The sequence below is a fragment of the Mirounga leonina genome, unplaced genomic scaffold, assembly GCF_011800145.1.
Source record: "Mirounga leonina isolate KUSES-001 unplaced genomic scaffold, KU_Mleo_1.0 Mir_454, whole genome shotgun sequence".
Classification (NCBI taxonomy): Eukaryota; Metazoa; Chordata; class Mammalia; order Carnivora; family Phocidae; genus Mirounga; species Mirounga leonina.
Window position 1 is genome coordinate 4864520 of NW_023270763.1, and position 16001 is coordinate 4880520.

The window sequence follows — 16001 nt, forward strand, 5'->3', positions numbered from 1 at the left end:
TTAAAAGATGGGCAGAAGACATGAACAGACACTTCTCCAAAGAAGACATACAGATGGCTAACAGACACATGAAAAGATGCTCATCATCACTTATCATCAGGGAAATGCAAGTCAAAATTACAATGAGATATCACCTCACACCTGTCAGAATGGCCAAAATCAACAACATAAGAAACAACAGGGTTGGCAAGGATGTGGAGAAAAAGGAACCCTCTTGCACTATTTGTAGGAATGCAAACTAGCACAGCCACTCTGGAAGACAGTATGGAGGCTCCTCAAAAAGTTAAAAATAGAACTACCCTACAATTCCACAATTGCACCACTGGGTATTTACCCAAAGAATACAGAAACACTAATTCAAAGGGATACACGCACCCCTATGTTTGTAGCAGCATTATTTATAATACCCAAGATATGGAAGCAGTCCAAGTGTCCACTGGCTGATGAATGGATAAAGAAGATGTGGTGTGTGTGAGGAATATTATTCAGCCATAAAAAAGAATGAAATCTTGCCATTTGCAATGACATTGATGGACCTAGAAAACATAATGCTAAGTGTAAAACGTCAGTCAGATAAAGACAAATACCGTATGATTTCACTCATATGTGTAATTTCAGCTACTAAACAAAGGGAAAAAAGAGACACAAACCAAGAAACAGACTCTTTAACTACATATAACAAACTGATGGTTACCTGAGGGGAGGTGAGTGGGGCAATGGGTGAAATAGGTGATGGGGATTAAGGAATGCACTTATTATGATGAGCACAAGGAGATTAAAATAAAAACTTAAAAATAATAATTACACATCATGACCAAATGGAATTTATTCCAGGGATACAGAGATGACTCAATACTGGAAACTATCAGTATAATCCACCACATTAACAGGCTAAAGAAGAAATATCACATGATCATATCAATTTGATATAGAAAAAGCATTTGACAAAAATCAACACTCATTCATGACAGAAAGCAGAAATCAGAAAAAAAGAAATAGTGAAAACTCCTGTAACTTAATAAAGAGCATATACCAAAAAACCTACCACTAATATCAAACTAAATGCTTCTCTCCCTAATATCAGAAATGAGGCAAGGATGTCCACTCTCCTCAAAGTTCTAGCCAGTAAAAGAAGAAAAGGATATAAAAAGCACATCAATCAGTAAGGGAAAAGTAAAACTGTCCATACTTGCATATAACATGACTGTCTACTAGAAATATCCAAGGAGTCTACGGAAAAAAAAAAAAATGCCTAGAACTAGTGAGTTTGGCAAGGTCACAGGATATAAGATCACATATGAAAATAAAATGTATCTTTATACACCAGCAATAAACATGTGGACACAAAAATTAAAAATATAATGCCACTTACAACCCCCCCAAAATAAAAAAATTAGGTGTAAATCTAACAAGACAAAACATCCTGACATTACACAACAGTGATAAAAATAAAGAAGATTTAAGTAAATGGAGAGACATACCATGTTCACAGACTGAAAATGTCAACATAAGTAAAGGTATCAATACTCCTTCCCCAAACTGAAATTCAAGTTTCACACAACTACAAAATCTCAGGAAGATTTTTTGTAGATATAGATACTATTATTCTATAGTTTAAATGGAAAGACAGAAAAACAAGAAGAGCTCAAACAATTTTGAAAGAGAATAAGTGGCTGGAATCATTCTATCTGGTATCAAGACTTATTACATAGCTACAACAGCAAGTCTGTGTGGAGGGACAAACACATACCTCAACAGAATAGAATAAGAAACCCAGAAATAGATGCACACAAGTAATGCCCAAGTAATTTTTTTACAAAGGTGTAAAAGCAATTCAATAGAGGAAAGATAGCCTTTTCAACAGATGGTGCTGGAGCAAAAAGGCATTTATAGACAAAAAATTGACTTCACCTAAACCTCACACTATACAAAAATTAAAATGGATCACAGACCTAAATGTAAAATGTAAAACTATAAAACTTTTAGAAAAGAATTGAGGAGAAAATCTCCGGGATTAAGAGCTAGGCAAAGATCTTAAACTTAACACCAAAAGCACAATCCATAAAAGGAAAAGTCACACTTCACCAAAATTAAAAACTTTTGTTCTGTGAAAGACCTTGTTAAGCGAATGGAAAAACAAGCCTTGGGGCACCTGGGTGGCTCAGTGAAGCGTCTGCCTTCAACTCAGGTCATGATCCCAGGGTCCTGGGATAGAGCCCCACTTCCGGCTCCCTGCTCAGCAGGGAGTCTGCTTTTACCTCTACCTCTGCCACTCCCCCTGCTTGTGCTCTCTCTCATGCACACACACACTCTCTCTCGCTCTCAAATAAATAAAATCTTGGGGGGAAAAAAAAGACAAGCCTCAGGCTGGGAGAAATTATTTGGAACCTACATATCCAACAAAGGCCTAGTATCTAAACTATATAAAGAACTCTTAAAACTCAACAGTATAAAAACATAGAATGCAATAGAGAATCAGCAAAAGATAGCAAAGAGGTATTTCATCAAACAGGACATACAGATGGCAACTAAGCACATGGAAAGATGTTCACGACCTTTAGGCATTATGGAAATGCAAATTAAAACCAAAACAAGGTATCATTATATACCTATCAGTATGGCTAAAACGAAAAACAGTGACAATGCCAAATCCTGGCAAACATGCAGAGAAACTAGAACTCCCATACCTTGCTGGTAGGCTGTAAAATGGTCAGCCATGCTCGAAAACTGGCAGTTGCTATAAAATCAACCATGCAACTACCATATGACTTAGTGATTGCAATCCTGGACATTTACTTCAGAGAAATAAAGACATGTTCATATCTATGTTGTATGCTGTAATGCTTACAGCAGCTCTATTCAGAATATCTCCAAGGTGGACAAAACCCAGATGTCCTTCTGTGGATGACTGGTTAAAACAAGTCATGGTACATCCCATCCATACCATGGAATACTACTCAACAATGAAAAAAAAAAAAACCCCACAAATTATTAGTACATACAACCTAACTGAATCTTCAGAGAATTATGCTGAATGAAAAAGCCAATCCCAAAACGTTACATACTGCACAACTAATATATATAAATAACATTCTTGAAATGACAAAATTATAGAAATGAAAAACAGATTAGTGGTTGCCAGCGGTTAAAGGAGGACATCAGGGCACAAAGAAAGTGGGCGTGGCTATAAAAGGGGAACATGAGGGATTCTGTAATGATGGAAATGTTCTGTATCGGGACTGTACCCATGTCAACCTCCTGGTTGAGATACTGAAATACAGTGTTACCACTGGGGAAACTGGGTAAGGAACACAGGAGTTGTGTGTGTCATTCTTACAACTGCATGTGAATCTACAATTACCTCAATACAAAAAGGTTAACTTTTAAAAAGGCAAAATAAGGACATTTCAGACTGAGAATAAAACAAAACAAAAAACAGAGTTCATCACTAGCAAGCAAAGTTAAGGGAAGTCCTTTAGCCATAAGGAAAAGCAGCAGATGGAAATCTAAATCCACATAAAGGAATTAAAAGCAGTGGAAATGATAACTGAATAGGTAAATATATAGATTTCTAAACACATCTTAACTACTTAAAGCAAAACCTTTATAATTTGTTTAAGGCAAAAATAACACAATATATTGTGTGATTATAACACAGGTAGATGATGACAATGGCACAAATAAATGCCAGGAGAGGGGAGATGAAAATACACTGTCACCAAGTCCTTACGATACACAAGTGGACTATTACCTGAAGGCAAACTGTGATAAAGACATATGCCAAACCCTAAAGCCACCACTAAAAAAAAAAAAGTTACAGAAAATATGCCAAAAAAGATTAACTATCATAAAATTATTCACTCCAAAAGAAAGCAGAAAAAGATGAAAAAGGGAACAAATGTGACAAAGAGAAAACAAACAGCAAGCTAGTAAGTTTAAACCCAACCAGATCAATTAATCAATCTCATTAAATACAAATGGCTTATACCCTAAAATAAAATACAGACTAAAAAAAAAGAAAAAAGAAAAAGAAAATTACATTATGGGCTGTCTATACAAGAAATCCACCTTAAGTATAGACACAAATAGGTTAAAAGTAAAAATATGGAAAAAGATACACCATGCTAACATTAATCATAAGAAAACTGGAGGGGCTCTATATCAAAGTAGATTTCAGAACAAAGCATATTATTTGGGATAAAGAGGGTAATTTCATCAATTATGAATAGGTCATTTCATCAGGAGGTCATAATAATCTTAAATGACAGAGCTTCAAAACACAAGGCAAAACTGATAAAACAAAGAAAAAACAAGGGCACCTGGGTGGCTCAGTCAGTTAAGTGTCTGCCTTTGGCTCAGGTCATGATCCTGGAGTCCTGGGATCGAGTCCCACATCGGGCTCCCTGCTCAGCAGGGAGTCTGCTTCTCCCTCTGACCCTCCCCCTCTCATGCTCTCTCTCTTTCTCAAATAAATAAAAATCTTTAAAAAGAAAGAAAGAAAAAACAAATTACAAATATATTTTATTTCAACAGACCTCTCAAAATTTGATAGGACAAGCGGATAGAAAAGCAGTAAAGACACAGAAGACAGCCTCAACAACACAACTAACTGGGTAGTCAGTTACAGAACTACCTACCAAGTAACTGACCATCATCATTTACAGAAACTCCAAACAACAGAGCAGACCACACATCCTTCTTAAGTACACATGGGACATTTACCAAACTAGACCATGTTCTGGTGCGTAACACAAGTCTGAAGTTTAAAAGGATTCAAACAAAAAATACACTCTGACACCAAGAGAATTAAATTAGAAATCAGTAACAAGACAATTTCTGGAAAATCCTCAAAACATTTGGCAACTAAACAACACACCTCTAAATAATCCCACGGGCAATTAGAAAGTATTTGGGACCTGAATAAAAATGAATATGTGAAATACCAAAATGTCTGGGACACAAGTCAAGCAGCACTTCAAGGGAAATTCATGGCATAAAACATAATGGAAAAGAAGATCTCAAATTAAATGACCCAAGCTTCCCCTTTAAGAAACTAGAATAGGGCACATTAAATCCAAAGTAGGCAGAAGAAAAGGAGTAATAAAAAGAATAACAGACAGCAATGAAACAGAAAACAAAATAACAATGAAACCAAGAACTGATTTTCTGAGAAGATCAATAATAAGGTGAATAAAAAGGGATAACAGAACATTATGAACAACTTTATGCTGGTACATTCGACATGGAAGACAAATTCCTTGAGAGACACAACTACCAGTGCTCTCTGATGAAAAAAATAGATAACCCGAAGAGGCCTATAACTATTAAAGAAATTAAATATGTGGTTAAAAACCTACCCATGAGAAAACGTCAAGGCCCAGATGGCTTCAGTGAAATCTACCAAACATTTAAGAAATAACACCAATTCTACAAAAAGTTTTCCAGGAAATAGGAGAAAATAATCCCAACATATTTCATGATGCCACCATGAACCCTGATGCCAAAAATCAGAAAGAGGCATGGTAAGAAACTATAAACTAATATTCATTATCAACAAAAATTTTTAAAAGTCTTAGCAAATCCAATGATACATGGAAATCGTAATGCATCATAACCAAGTTGGGCTCATCCTGGAATGCAAATTCGGCTTAACATTCAAATTAACACTCGGCAGGGTAAAAGGCATCTATGAAAACTCTCAGCTAACAATGTACATAAAAGTGAATGACTAAAATGCCTCCCCCCTAAGGTGAAGAGGGAGATTCGGCTGTGGCATCTACTTCTACCACATCTATCCAACACTGTAATGGAGGTCCTGACCAGTGCATCACAGCAAGAAATAGACAGCATGCAGACTGGAAATGAAGAAGTAAACTGTCCGTATGCACAGATCACATGACTGACTCCATATAAAATCTTAAGAAATCTTAAAAAAAAAAAACTACCAGAATTAATAAATTTCCCAAGATTGTAGGATACAAGATCAATATCCAAAAATCACTTGCATTTTTATAGTTTAGCAATAAACAATTAGAAACTGAAATTCAAAAATATTATCATTTATGATAGCTTCCAAAAATATGAAATATTTAGGGATAAATCTGATAAAAAATGTGCACATTATATTTGTACATTGAGAATTAAGCAATGCTACTAAGAAAAATTAAAGAGAACCTAAATAAATGAAGATGTGTACTTGGTTTAGGGGACAGAAAACAATACTGTGTAGATGTCAACTCATCCCAAATTAATTCATAGAGTCAACACAATGCCAATCAAAATCCCAGGACACTTTTTTGTAGAAGTTGACAAATTGAGACCAACATTCATTCGGAAATGCAAAGGACCTAGAATGGCCAAAACAACTTTGAAAAAGGACAAGAACACTGGAGGACTTTCCTGATTTCAAAACTTTTAAATATATAGTAATCAAGACACTGTGTTATGGTGTCAAGATAGACAGTGGATCAGTGTAACAGAACAGAGTCTAGAAATAGAGCCATATGGATATGGTCAATTGGTTTTTGACAAAGAAGCAAAGCCAATTCAGTGGAGAAAGGACTAACTTTTGAACAAACAGTGCTGGAACAATTGGATATCCATACTGAAAAACCTGACCTTCAATCCATTCTTCACACCACAAATAAAAATTAACTCAAAATGGATCACTGACCAATATAAAAGCTAAAACTATAAAACTTCCAGAAGAATATAGAGAAAATCTTTGTGACCTCTGGTGAGGCAAAGATTTCTTAATATAACACTTAAAACACAATTGATAAAAAGAAAAACTAATGACGTGGAATCCTTCAAAACTAAAAACGTGTTCTTCAAAAGACAGTGTGAAGAGAATATTCTTCTCCAGACTGAAAGATAATATTTGCAGACTACATATCTGATAAAGGACTTGTGCCCAGAATATATAAAAACTCTCAAAAGTCAACAAGAACACTACCCAATTTTAAATCAAGCAAAAGATATCAACAGGCACTTTAGCCAAGAGAGTATACAGATGGCAATTAACCATATGGAAAAATGTTCAACACCATTACTCATTAAGGAGGTGCAAAATAAAACCACAAAAGGGTACAACGTGCTATACTACACACCTATCAGAATGGCTGAAGTTGGAAAGACTGACCACACCAAACATTACGGGGAGATACGGAGCAAATGGAACTTTCAGTCACTGCTGCTGGGAATGTAAAATACCAGAATCCCTTTGAGAAACAGCCTGGAAGTTTACCTTAAAGTTAGCACACACATATTACAGGACCAAGCCATTCCACTCCTAAATATTTACCCAAGAGAAAAGAAAACATGTCCTTACAAAGACCTTTTTATAAACAGGTATATAAAAATGTTCATAGTAGCTTAATCTGTGACGGCCCCAAAAGAGAAACAACCCAAATGTCGATCGATAGGTGGGTGAATGGAGAAACAAAATGTGGTATATCCATACAATGGAATACTACTCAACAATAAAAACTAACTATTGATATATGCAACAACATGGAATAATGTTAAAATAATTGCACTAAGTCAAAGCAGCCAGGCAATACAAGAATATACGCCTGTATAAATCCACTATATAACATTCTAAAGAAATACAAACTAATCTATAGTAGACAGAAAGTATATCAGTGGTTGCCTGGGGTCGAGGGGATGAGGGGTAGGAAGGCGTAGAAGGGAGTGATTTCAAAGGAGCACTGGAAAGCTTTGGGGGTGATGAATATATTCATAACCTTAATTGTGGTAGTAGTTTCATGGGAGTATACAAATGTCAAAATACATCAAACATATATTTTAAGTATGTGCCATTTATTACGTATCAATTGTAGCTCAATAAAGCTAAATAAAGGGAAACATACCTAAGTTATATGTATATAGTCATACACGCAATAAAGAGATGTACCTAACTCACACACATATATATATATATGATTACACCTTGATATACCTAAATAAAGGAAAAACAGAAAGCACGAAAACTACCAACAGCGAAAAAGACAACACCTAGTTCTGGACACCCGGAGCTTCTGAATTTTTGTGTCGGTCCTGCTTCTCACGGCCCAGGTGCCAATGCTGGGTTTTCATCCACACCCTACTTTCATGAAGCACAAAAGTAAGGGAAAAGGGAAAGCTGTCTGTGGGGAATGAATTATGAACTTAGGGGGGAAATGAGGGCAAACAAAACATTCATTCTGTAATTTAAAAGCCCTTGGCATACCAAACACCTCTGGACAGTGAGATTCTAGGTGATTTTCCTTTGGTTTCTTTAAATTTTTCTGTACTTTCCAAATTCTTTACAAGCATTATTTTGCTCTTTGGGGGGGGAGGGGGGTGTGGGACAGTTTTAAAAGAACCGGTTTAAAATCTCCATTAAGTAAAGAACTATTCAAAAAGAAGCCTCGGGAGTTTTCACCTGCTCATAATTAATGAACAGCACCCAAACACACACACACACACCTCAGCATTAATGTAGATCAAAGAACAGGGAGATTTCATTTATAAGGATGAAGGATATTTATAATATATTTAGAAGCTCAAACCTCAAAAACTAGATACTGTTCTAAATTCTGAATTTCACTAGTCAACCACTGAGCTGGCTGTCACCTATTAAAGACATGATATATTTTAACTGATTTCCTGCCCTTTAGGTTGAAAAGGGAGTTCATACACACTAAAAGGAAAGTCCTGTATGAACTTTCAGGAGGTTGGAGGCCGCAACAAGAGGTTCCTCTCCACGAAGACTTATAAGCCTGCAAATGAATCAAGCCTTACAATACAGGATGGAAGCCAGGAGAGACAGGATTTCTTAACTCTGCTTGGCCCCAAGCTGTTGGCGGCAGACATTTATGTCACATTTTTTTAGCAAGTGTATAGAAAGCCAGCAGGGGGTTCAGAAATGCCAAATGCCGATAAAATAGGTTTCTTTTTCAGTAACGTCACAGGTCAAATTAGGTGCAAAATGATTTTTATGCAACCTGAAAACAAATCTTAAGAGTCTTCCTCCAAGGTTTCTAAAAAAATAAACCAATTTCCTAGTGATCATAGAATTCTTGGCTGAATTCTTCACTTTCATTGCAGAGAAAAAAATGAAAGTAGGTTAGCATAGCACAACACTACACAAGTTAACAGAACCCAGAACACTTACATGTCTTGGAGTGTTCATGAGATAGCATGTAATTGGCAAGAGGTGGCGTGTAAGTCAAACACTGCAGTGCTGCATTGGCAAAACAGGTATTGCCCAAATTCTGGAGCCCGGCTCCAACTCTGTGAGTCTGTTGCCACTTAAGACAAATCTTCTCAGATGGGAAAAGAACTTTTTGTGGAGGAGCAATGCCATCACCTAGGGCTAGAGAAATAAACAAGAAATGTTTAAAAACAAAGCTTTGCACGTTTCTCAAGCTCAATAAACAGCAACACATCAAACTAAATCTGATCAAGATTAGGTTTTTACCAGCTAACCAGAAACACAGGGAAGAAAGGGACATTTTAAAAGACAGATCCTAGAATGTGGGAAATCGAAAAGATTTGGTTTCTTCAATCAGTAAACTGCAATGACCAAAGGGGGTGTTAACAGAAACTTAAACACATCCACCAAATGCAAAGTACAGACCTTGTTTGGATGTTGATTTCAACAAACCAACTGTTAAAAAAAATGACAATCAGAGAAGTTTTAATGTTGACTAGAGTTTTAACATAAAGATGTTTAAATTTTTAGAAAAGAATTTTTTAGGTATACAAACTAAGATATTTATAGATGAACTACAAAGTCTTGGATTTGCTTTACCATGATGGGAGGGGAGTAAATGGTGCAGGTATGAGTTGATAAAGCTGACTGATGTCTACATGAGAGTTCACTCTAACTACTCTTTTATATCTACTTAAAAATGTTTCAACACAATCTACAGAAAATGCAGGCTGAGCCCACTGTCTGTAACATTTGCTGTGGACGCTTCTACGCAGTACCACCACCATCACCGTCCTCTTCACCAGCACTGTACTTCTAGAGTCCTTCTTAGCTGCCAGACAGTCTCAGTCTAAGTTGGTAGTGACATCATCCTCATTTTACCAGAAAGGAACCCGGCTCTGAACTCAGGCTGTTGGGCACCACTATCCACATCATAAGTACATGCTATGTTGCCTAAAAAGATGTTTATCTATTTTCAAGACTTATAAACAGATTATTAATGATAACTATGCTAACAGAACTCAGGTAAAGCTCAAAAACTTATTTAGGAAAGTTCGATCATCCGTATGAAGACTTCCTTTTCAAAAGTTTGCTAGTTCCTTGGTGCTGCTGGAGATGGAAACGCCTTAATGGATGGTTCTCTATTTTACCAGAGAAATTAATGGGTTTAAGTATGCAAAGGTAGGCTTCAGCTCAGTGGGAACAGAAAGAAAAACTAGGAAAAAAGAAATGAGTCTTCAGAGGATGGGACAAGGGGTCCAAAAAGGGCATGGCAGTGAGTTAAGTGTGAGTTAAGGCCTGAGGGAGAGAAAGGAACCCCAGCAAGTAACGGGAAGTTGGAGTCAGTGAAAAGAAGTCCTGTGGGAAAGTCTTGCTGGTGAAGGTCTTTAAACTCTATGTGTAACATTCAATTAAATTGTTTATTTTGTGACATAAACTTCCCTCCCACCCAAAACACCCTTCAGCAAATCACACCACCCACCACCACATCACAATATCACATTTACTATGAGGATGCAAGACAATATAAGGACCAAATTATTCTAAGCCAGATGACGTTCTGAGTAGGAACTAATCTATTTTCTTTGCATTTCAAAGCTTTCAAATCCAAAAGTCTCAGAAGTACCAACTAAAGTGTCAATGTCTCATTTAACCGGATGAGTTTTAACAAATGTAACCACATTTACACAGTTTTTAACAAATGTAACATTTACATTATCTGCTGTCTTTCAAAGAGCTTTATTACCACAGATGATTTTAACTGGCCCAAAACCCAAAAACTAAAAAACAACCCACAGTTCGGTAGAGCCATTTGTCAAAAGGCAGTCGTTTTTTAAAAACATCTTCAGGGCGCCTGGGTGGCTCAGTCATTTGACGTCTGCCTTCGGCTCAGGTCATGATCCCAGAGTCCTGGGATCGAGCCCCGCATCGGGCTCCCTGCTCCATGGGAAGCCTGCTTCTCCCTCTCCCACTCCCCCTGCTTGTGTTCCCTCTCTCGCTGTGTCTCTGTCAAATAAACAAATAAAATCTTTAAAAAAAAAAAAAAATCTTCAGGGGCGCCTGGGTGGCTCAGTCGGTTAAGCGGCTGCCTTCGGCTCAGGTCATGGTCCCAGGGTCCTGGGATCGAGCCCCGTGTCGGGCTCCCTGCTTAGTGGAGAGTCTGCTTCTCCCTCTCCCTCTGCCTGCCTCTCCGCCTACTTGTGCTATCTGTCAAATAAATAAATAAAATCTTTTTTTTTTTTTTAAGATTTTATTTATTTATTTGAGAGAGAGAATGAGAGAGAGAGAACACATGAGAGGGGATAGGGTCAGAGGACGAAGCAGACTCCCCGCCGAGCAGGGAGCCCGATGCGGGACTCAATCCCGGGACTCCGGGATCATGACCCGAGCCGAAGGCAGCCGCTTAACCAACTGAGCCACCCAGGCGCCCCTAAATAAATAAAATCTTAAAATCTTCCAAAATTTTCAAAGACAAACATCTACTTAGGGAACTACAGGTAACTGACAAGTTAACAAAATGCCCACCTCAGATCTCACCGAGATGAAGTTTATCCTTCAATAAATTAAGAATAAAAGAAACTACAAATATTATAATAACTGAAAGTAATCCACCCTGTTATGATACATGTTAATCATGAACAAGCAGCACAGGAAAAATGAAGCCTGTCAGACAATGTCACTGCTGGCCACTCGGGTGGCAAGAGGTCTCGCAAAAGACGACCCCCTCCAAAACTGCCAACCACTGACAGCATTTATACCAGAGTTTTTTGGAGTGATTCTGTCTTTAAAAAGTAGTACCTTGATCCTTTTGTGGTGATGGTTTTGATTTATCAGGTACAGATGAACTTGAATAAACTACAGCACCAGGTACTGGTCCTAAAGAAAGTGTGTGATTTGAAACATCATTTAGCGAAGACACAGCTCCCCAGCTGGCAGAACCTGCATCCATGTCTCCAGGTGAGACCGCCTCCGAGCTGCCAGGCTGATTCTGATAGGCTGATGGGTCTGAAGATTCAGAAGCTTTGTCAACTATGGTCATTGTTCAACTCTGCAAAAGACAAAACACATGCAGTTGTTTTATAAATTGAGAAAAGTAATCTACTTAATCTACCATTAGATCTTGGAAAATTATCCTACTCATATTTAATTACTGTCAAATAAGTCACTGTAATAGAAAAACAGCAGTAGTTTTTAACTTTGAAATCATTCCCTTGGAACATTTTAGCATTGTGCTCATCTGAACATGTCAACAATTTTTAATTATAAAACCTTCAAAGAAATATTTGATTGGATCTTGTCATTCTATTCCAAGCCCCCAAAAGTCTCATATTACAGTATATAATCAGGGACCTCAGTTTCCAATTCTATACATTTACCAAAAACCTATATATCTTTTTCTCCCTATCGCTTAAAACTAGAATGTGAAATGCACTAATACATTTGACTCAGTTTTCAATTCACAGAGTTCATCAGGGAAAAGTCTCAACTACATGGAGAGAAAAATCTAGCTTTAATTTTGAGCTTAAAGTCCAAAATGATTGTTTGAAATATATTATTTTTTTAAAAAATAGGAAGTCTTATGTTTGAAAAGTTTTTCTGAAGCGGCTCATTTATTTGGTATATATGACTTTTTAAATGAAGCCCATAAGACATTACTAACATCAAACTGGAACACAAACACATGTTATAAAGGGGTAATTATAATTTTCTCTCTGAATCCTATTTTTAAATCTTGGGACTACCACTAATTAAGCATTTTCTATATGCGGGGCACTGTGTTAATCACTGAACACAGATTAATTTACTTAATTTTCATAATGGACCTATGAGAGATTGGATAGAATCTACAGGGTCTATAAAAATGGAACAATTATAACCCAAACTAGTCAGCAAATGGAACCAGGCACCTGGCCCAACATTCCCAGGAAGGGTTCCTTCTGGCTATACTGACCTAGTCACTGGGGTCCCTTTAGGAATGTAAACTGCCCAGTGACAACCAAATTGAGTGTGCCACTCCTTTATAGATAACCTTTCTCTCAGGCATGCCCCAACTGCCCCTGGGACAACATCTCAACACCCAGGCTTGGCATGGCCTGGCCTAGGAACCGCTCCCCATGCTCCCCAGCTTCCATTCCTACCTGCACTCTCTGGGCTATTCACATGCTGTTCTTTTTTACCTCACGCTCTTCCAGCCTTCCACCTCCGGCCAGTTACCACTTACCACTTCTCAGATTAGAATTCATTTCCTCTGGGACACTTTCCTTGACAACAACCCTCCCCCAAGACTGGGTCTGAACCCCTCCTGTAAGCTCCCACAGCGCCCTGCCGATTTCTATGGTAGCGCTCCAGCACCTACTCCACGGCTGGATTCACTTGTTACTCTCCATCACACTCGTATTTATATGCCCGGACCTGGCACACAGAAAGCTGGCCACACATGTGCTCAACAAATGAATGAATCCCGAATATAGGAAGTAACCAGGGTTTGCTTTTAGCACTGGCTTATGCTGAGTGATTTATATACAGTATCTCATTTGTATTTAGTATCTCATTCCTACTTTGAAGTAGGAACAGCCTTTAAAACTTGCTTTAAAAAATATTCAGTGCAGTCAAGGGAAAGAATAAATACCAACATTCATGCCACTTCAACAAATGTTGTGATGCACAGTCTGCTCACAGTAAGGTTCTTTTAAAAGCCTCAATTTTGTTGTAATTTTAAATTACGGCATGATTGTAGCCCCCTGCCCCGAAAGCACAACCTTAAGAATTTTTTGGAATCATATGCAGAAATAAAAAAGTTGATGTTAGATTAGATCTTAATAAAATAATAAAAACTGAACTATTCTAAGTGAATCTAAGATACAGGATTTCATTCAGGAAGAAAGCTTGAGCTGTATTATCCAAATAAAGTCTACAGCATGAAACACAGTGGAGGTAAGCAAGAGTAAGAAAACAAAAGAGGAGGAGGAAGAGAAGGAGGAGCAAAAGGAAGAAGAAAGCCAAAACAGACTGCCAAGGAAAGGTTAATTTGGCTTCATTTACAATAACATTTAATAGCAAAAAAACCTCAATTTTCCCAGGATAAATATCCCTTCAGGACAATCATTAACAAATGACCAAATAAAACCATTTTACTTGCTCCAATTGCCTTTGGGGGGGGGGGGGCTCTTAAATGAAAAAAAAAATTAAGGAAAGCATACAACTCAATCATCAATAACCATACAGCATTATAATTCTGGGAAAACAAACCAAAACCATCCATTTGTCTTCATTTGTATATTCAGCCCAGGAATATTATCCTAAAACCATCAAGAATCAAACTAAATTGCACTGGCTACAGAGATACCTTTTCTGCAAGCCAAACAAAGTTGTATAGGACCTAAGATTAATAAGTTACACGTTCTTTACTGTTTGTAAAGCTTCTAAACATTACGGTTATTGGTTATATCGGGGCTTTTAAGCAACTACTTCCATGAAAAGTTAAAATTTCTCTCAGCGTCTGCTAATGATACACAAAAAGTTACAAAAACATGTTTGAAAAAAATGAGTACATGAATCAAGGCAGGAGGTGTGCGGAGGAATGAGACTAATCGACTTCACAAATGTCTGCTTTAAGTGCAATCTTTTATTCAGAAGTCTTAAGATTTTCAGTCCCTTATATTTCTATCAAATACCAGAATACATTATTCTTTTTCATTTTAAAAATAAGCATATAGCTGTTTTAAACACTGTGGCACTGCACATAAAGGTAATAATACCAATACACGTAGAAAAGAAACTGATACACTCTGCTTCTTCATAAACAATGTAATCCACGTTCTTGTAACATTTCTATTTAAGTGGAAAACACACAAGCTTTAAAAAGAACAGCCTTGATTGCAATTATTTTTAAGTAAATAAAACGTCTAGCCTTAAACCTTTACAAACCAAACTCTGTAGACTTGATTCAATGATAGAAAAAGAAAGTGAAACTGACCTTAAATAAAAACAAATAAGTAAAACTGATTATTCATATCCCCCATGCACTTTGAATGAGTCCAAAGAGTGAAATTATCTTTAAAATTTAGCACTCTTTTCTGAGACGCCACAGAAACGTGTGAGAACCCGAATTACTATTGTTACCTTAAAAAAGAGGTGCTAACTGAATAGTTCCTCAACCCATTTTACTGTTATCTGAGCGTATTTACCTTAAATAACCAACATGTTTTCCTATAAACAAGCAAACCCTAGGGCCTCCCTGAATATAAAAGCGCTATTCAACAAAAGTAATCTCAACTGCATTCATTATAACCAGGTTAAAGTCCTAGATTGTAAAACTTCGGTCCCGTCAAAATTTCATTTCAAACATCTGAAACCGATCACCCTCTCCCCCGACCCCCTCCAGGTAAGCTGGGTCTCCCTGCCCCGAAGATAAAGAACAGGACCGAGGCGCACACGCTTTTGGGGACGCGCCGCCGGGGCCGCCGGGCCCCTCCTCTCCCCCTCGAGGCTGTCCGCTCCGCCCCGGCGGCCGGCGTGGGGAACTCGGACACTCCGCGGAGCAGCCAGGTGGGCGGCCCGCGAGGGGTACCGGCGTGCCGCGGAGGGGCGCCGGGGTGGGAAAGTTTGTCTCTCTGGGGGTGCGGTGGGGGTGGGGAGGCGAGCCCCGGGCTCCGGGGGCCGGGGGGGGGGGGGGGTGGCGGCCACGCGGGGGGCGGGGGGCGGCGGGCGGCGGGCGGGCCGGGGACGCCGGGCTCCGCGGCCGGCGGCCGGCACACGCCCACCGCGGGCAGACCCGTGCGGGCCAGGCCGCCCCGGAGCCGCC

The 16001-nt window shown here is 38.3% G+C and overlaps 1 protein-coding gene and 1 pseudogene across 3 annotated transcripts in view; one reads left to right on the forward strand and one right to left on the reverse strand.

Moving 5' to 3' along the window:
• Positions 1–16001, reverse strand: part of USP42 (ubiquitin specific peptidase 42) — a 49693-nt gene that overhangs the window by 33068 nt on the left and 624 nt on the right. For 2 of the 3 annotated variants that reach the window (XR_004676257.1, XM_034988347.1), the window contains exons 1-2: positions 11996–12414; positions 9158–9358 (exon numbers count right to left, since the gene is read on the reverse strand). Coding sequence is in view for 2 of the 3 variants with exons in the window: in XM_034988347.1 (XP_034844238.1) it covers positions 9158–9358; positions 11996–12236 (442 nt within the window). In the remaining variant the exon portion in view is untranslated. Of the gene's footprint in view, positions 1–9157; positions 9359–11995; positions 12415–16001 lie in introns of those variants that run through there. The other variant, XM_034988348.1, reaches the window with a different exon arrangement.
• The window catches only part of LOC117999343, an 18219-nt pseudogene continuing 17604 nt past the window's right edge, over positions 15387–16001 (forward strand).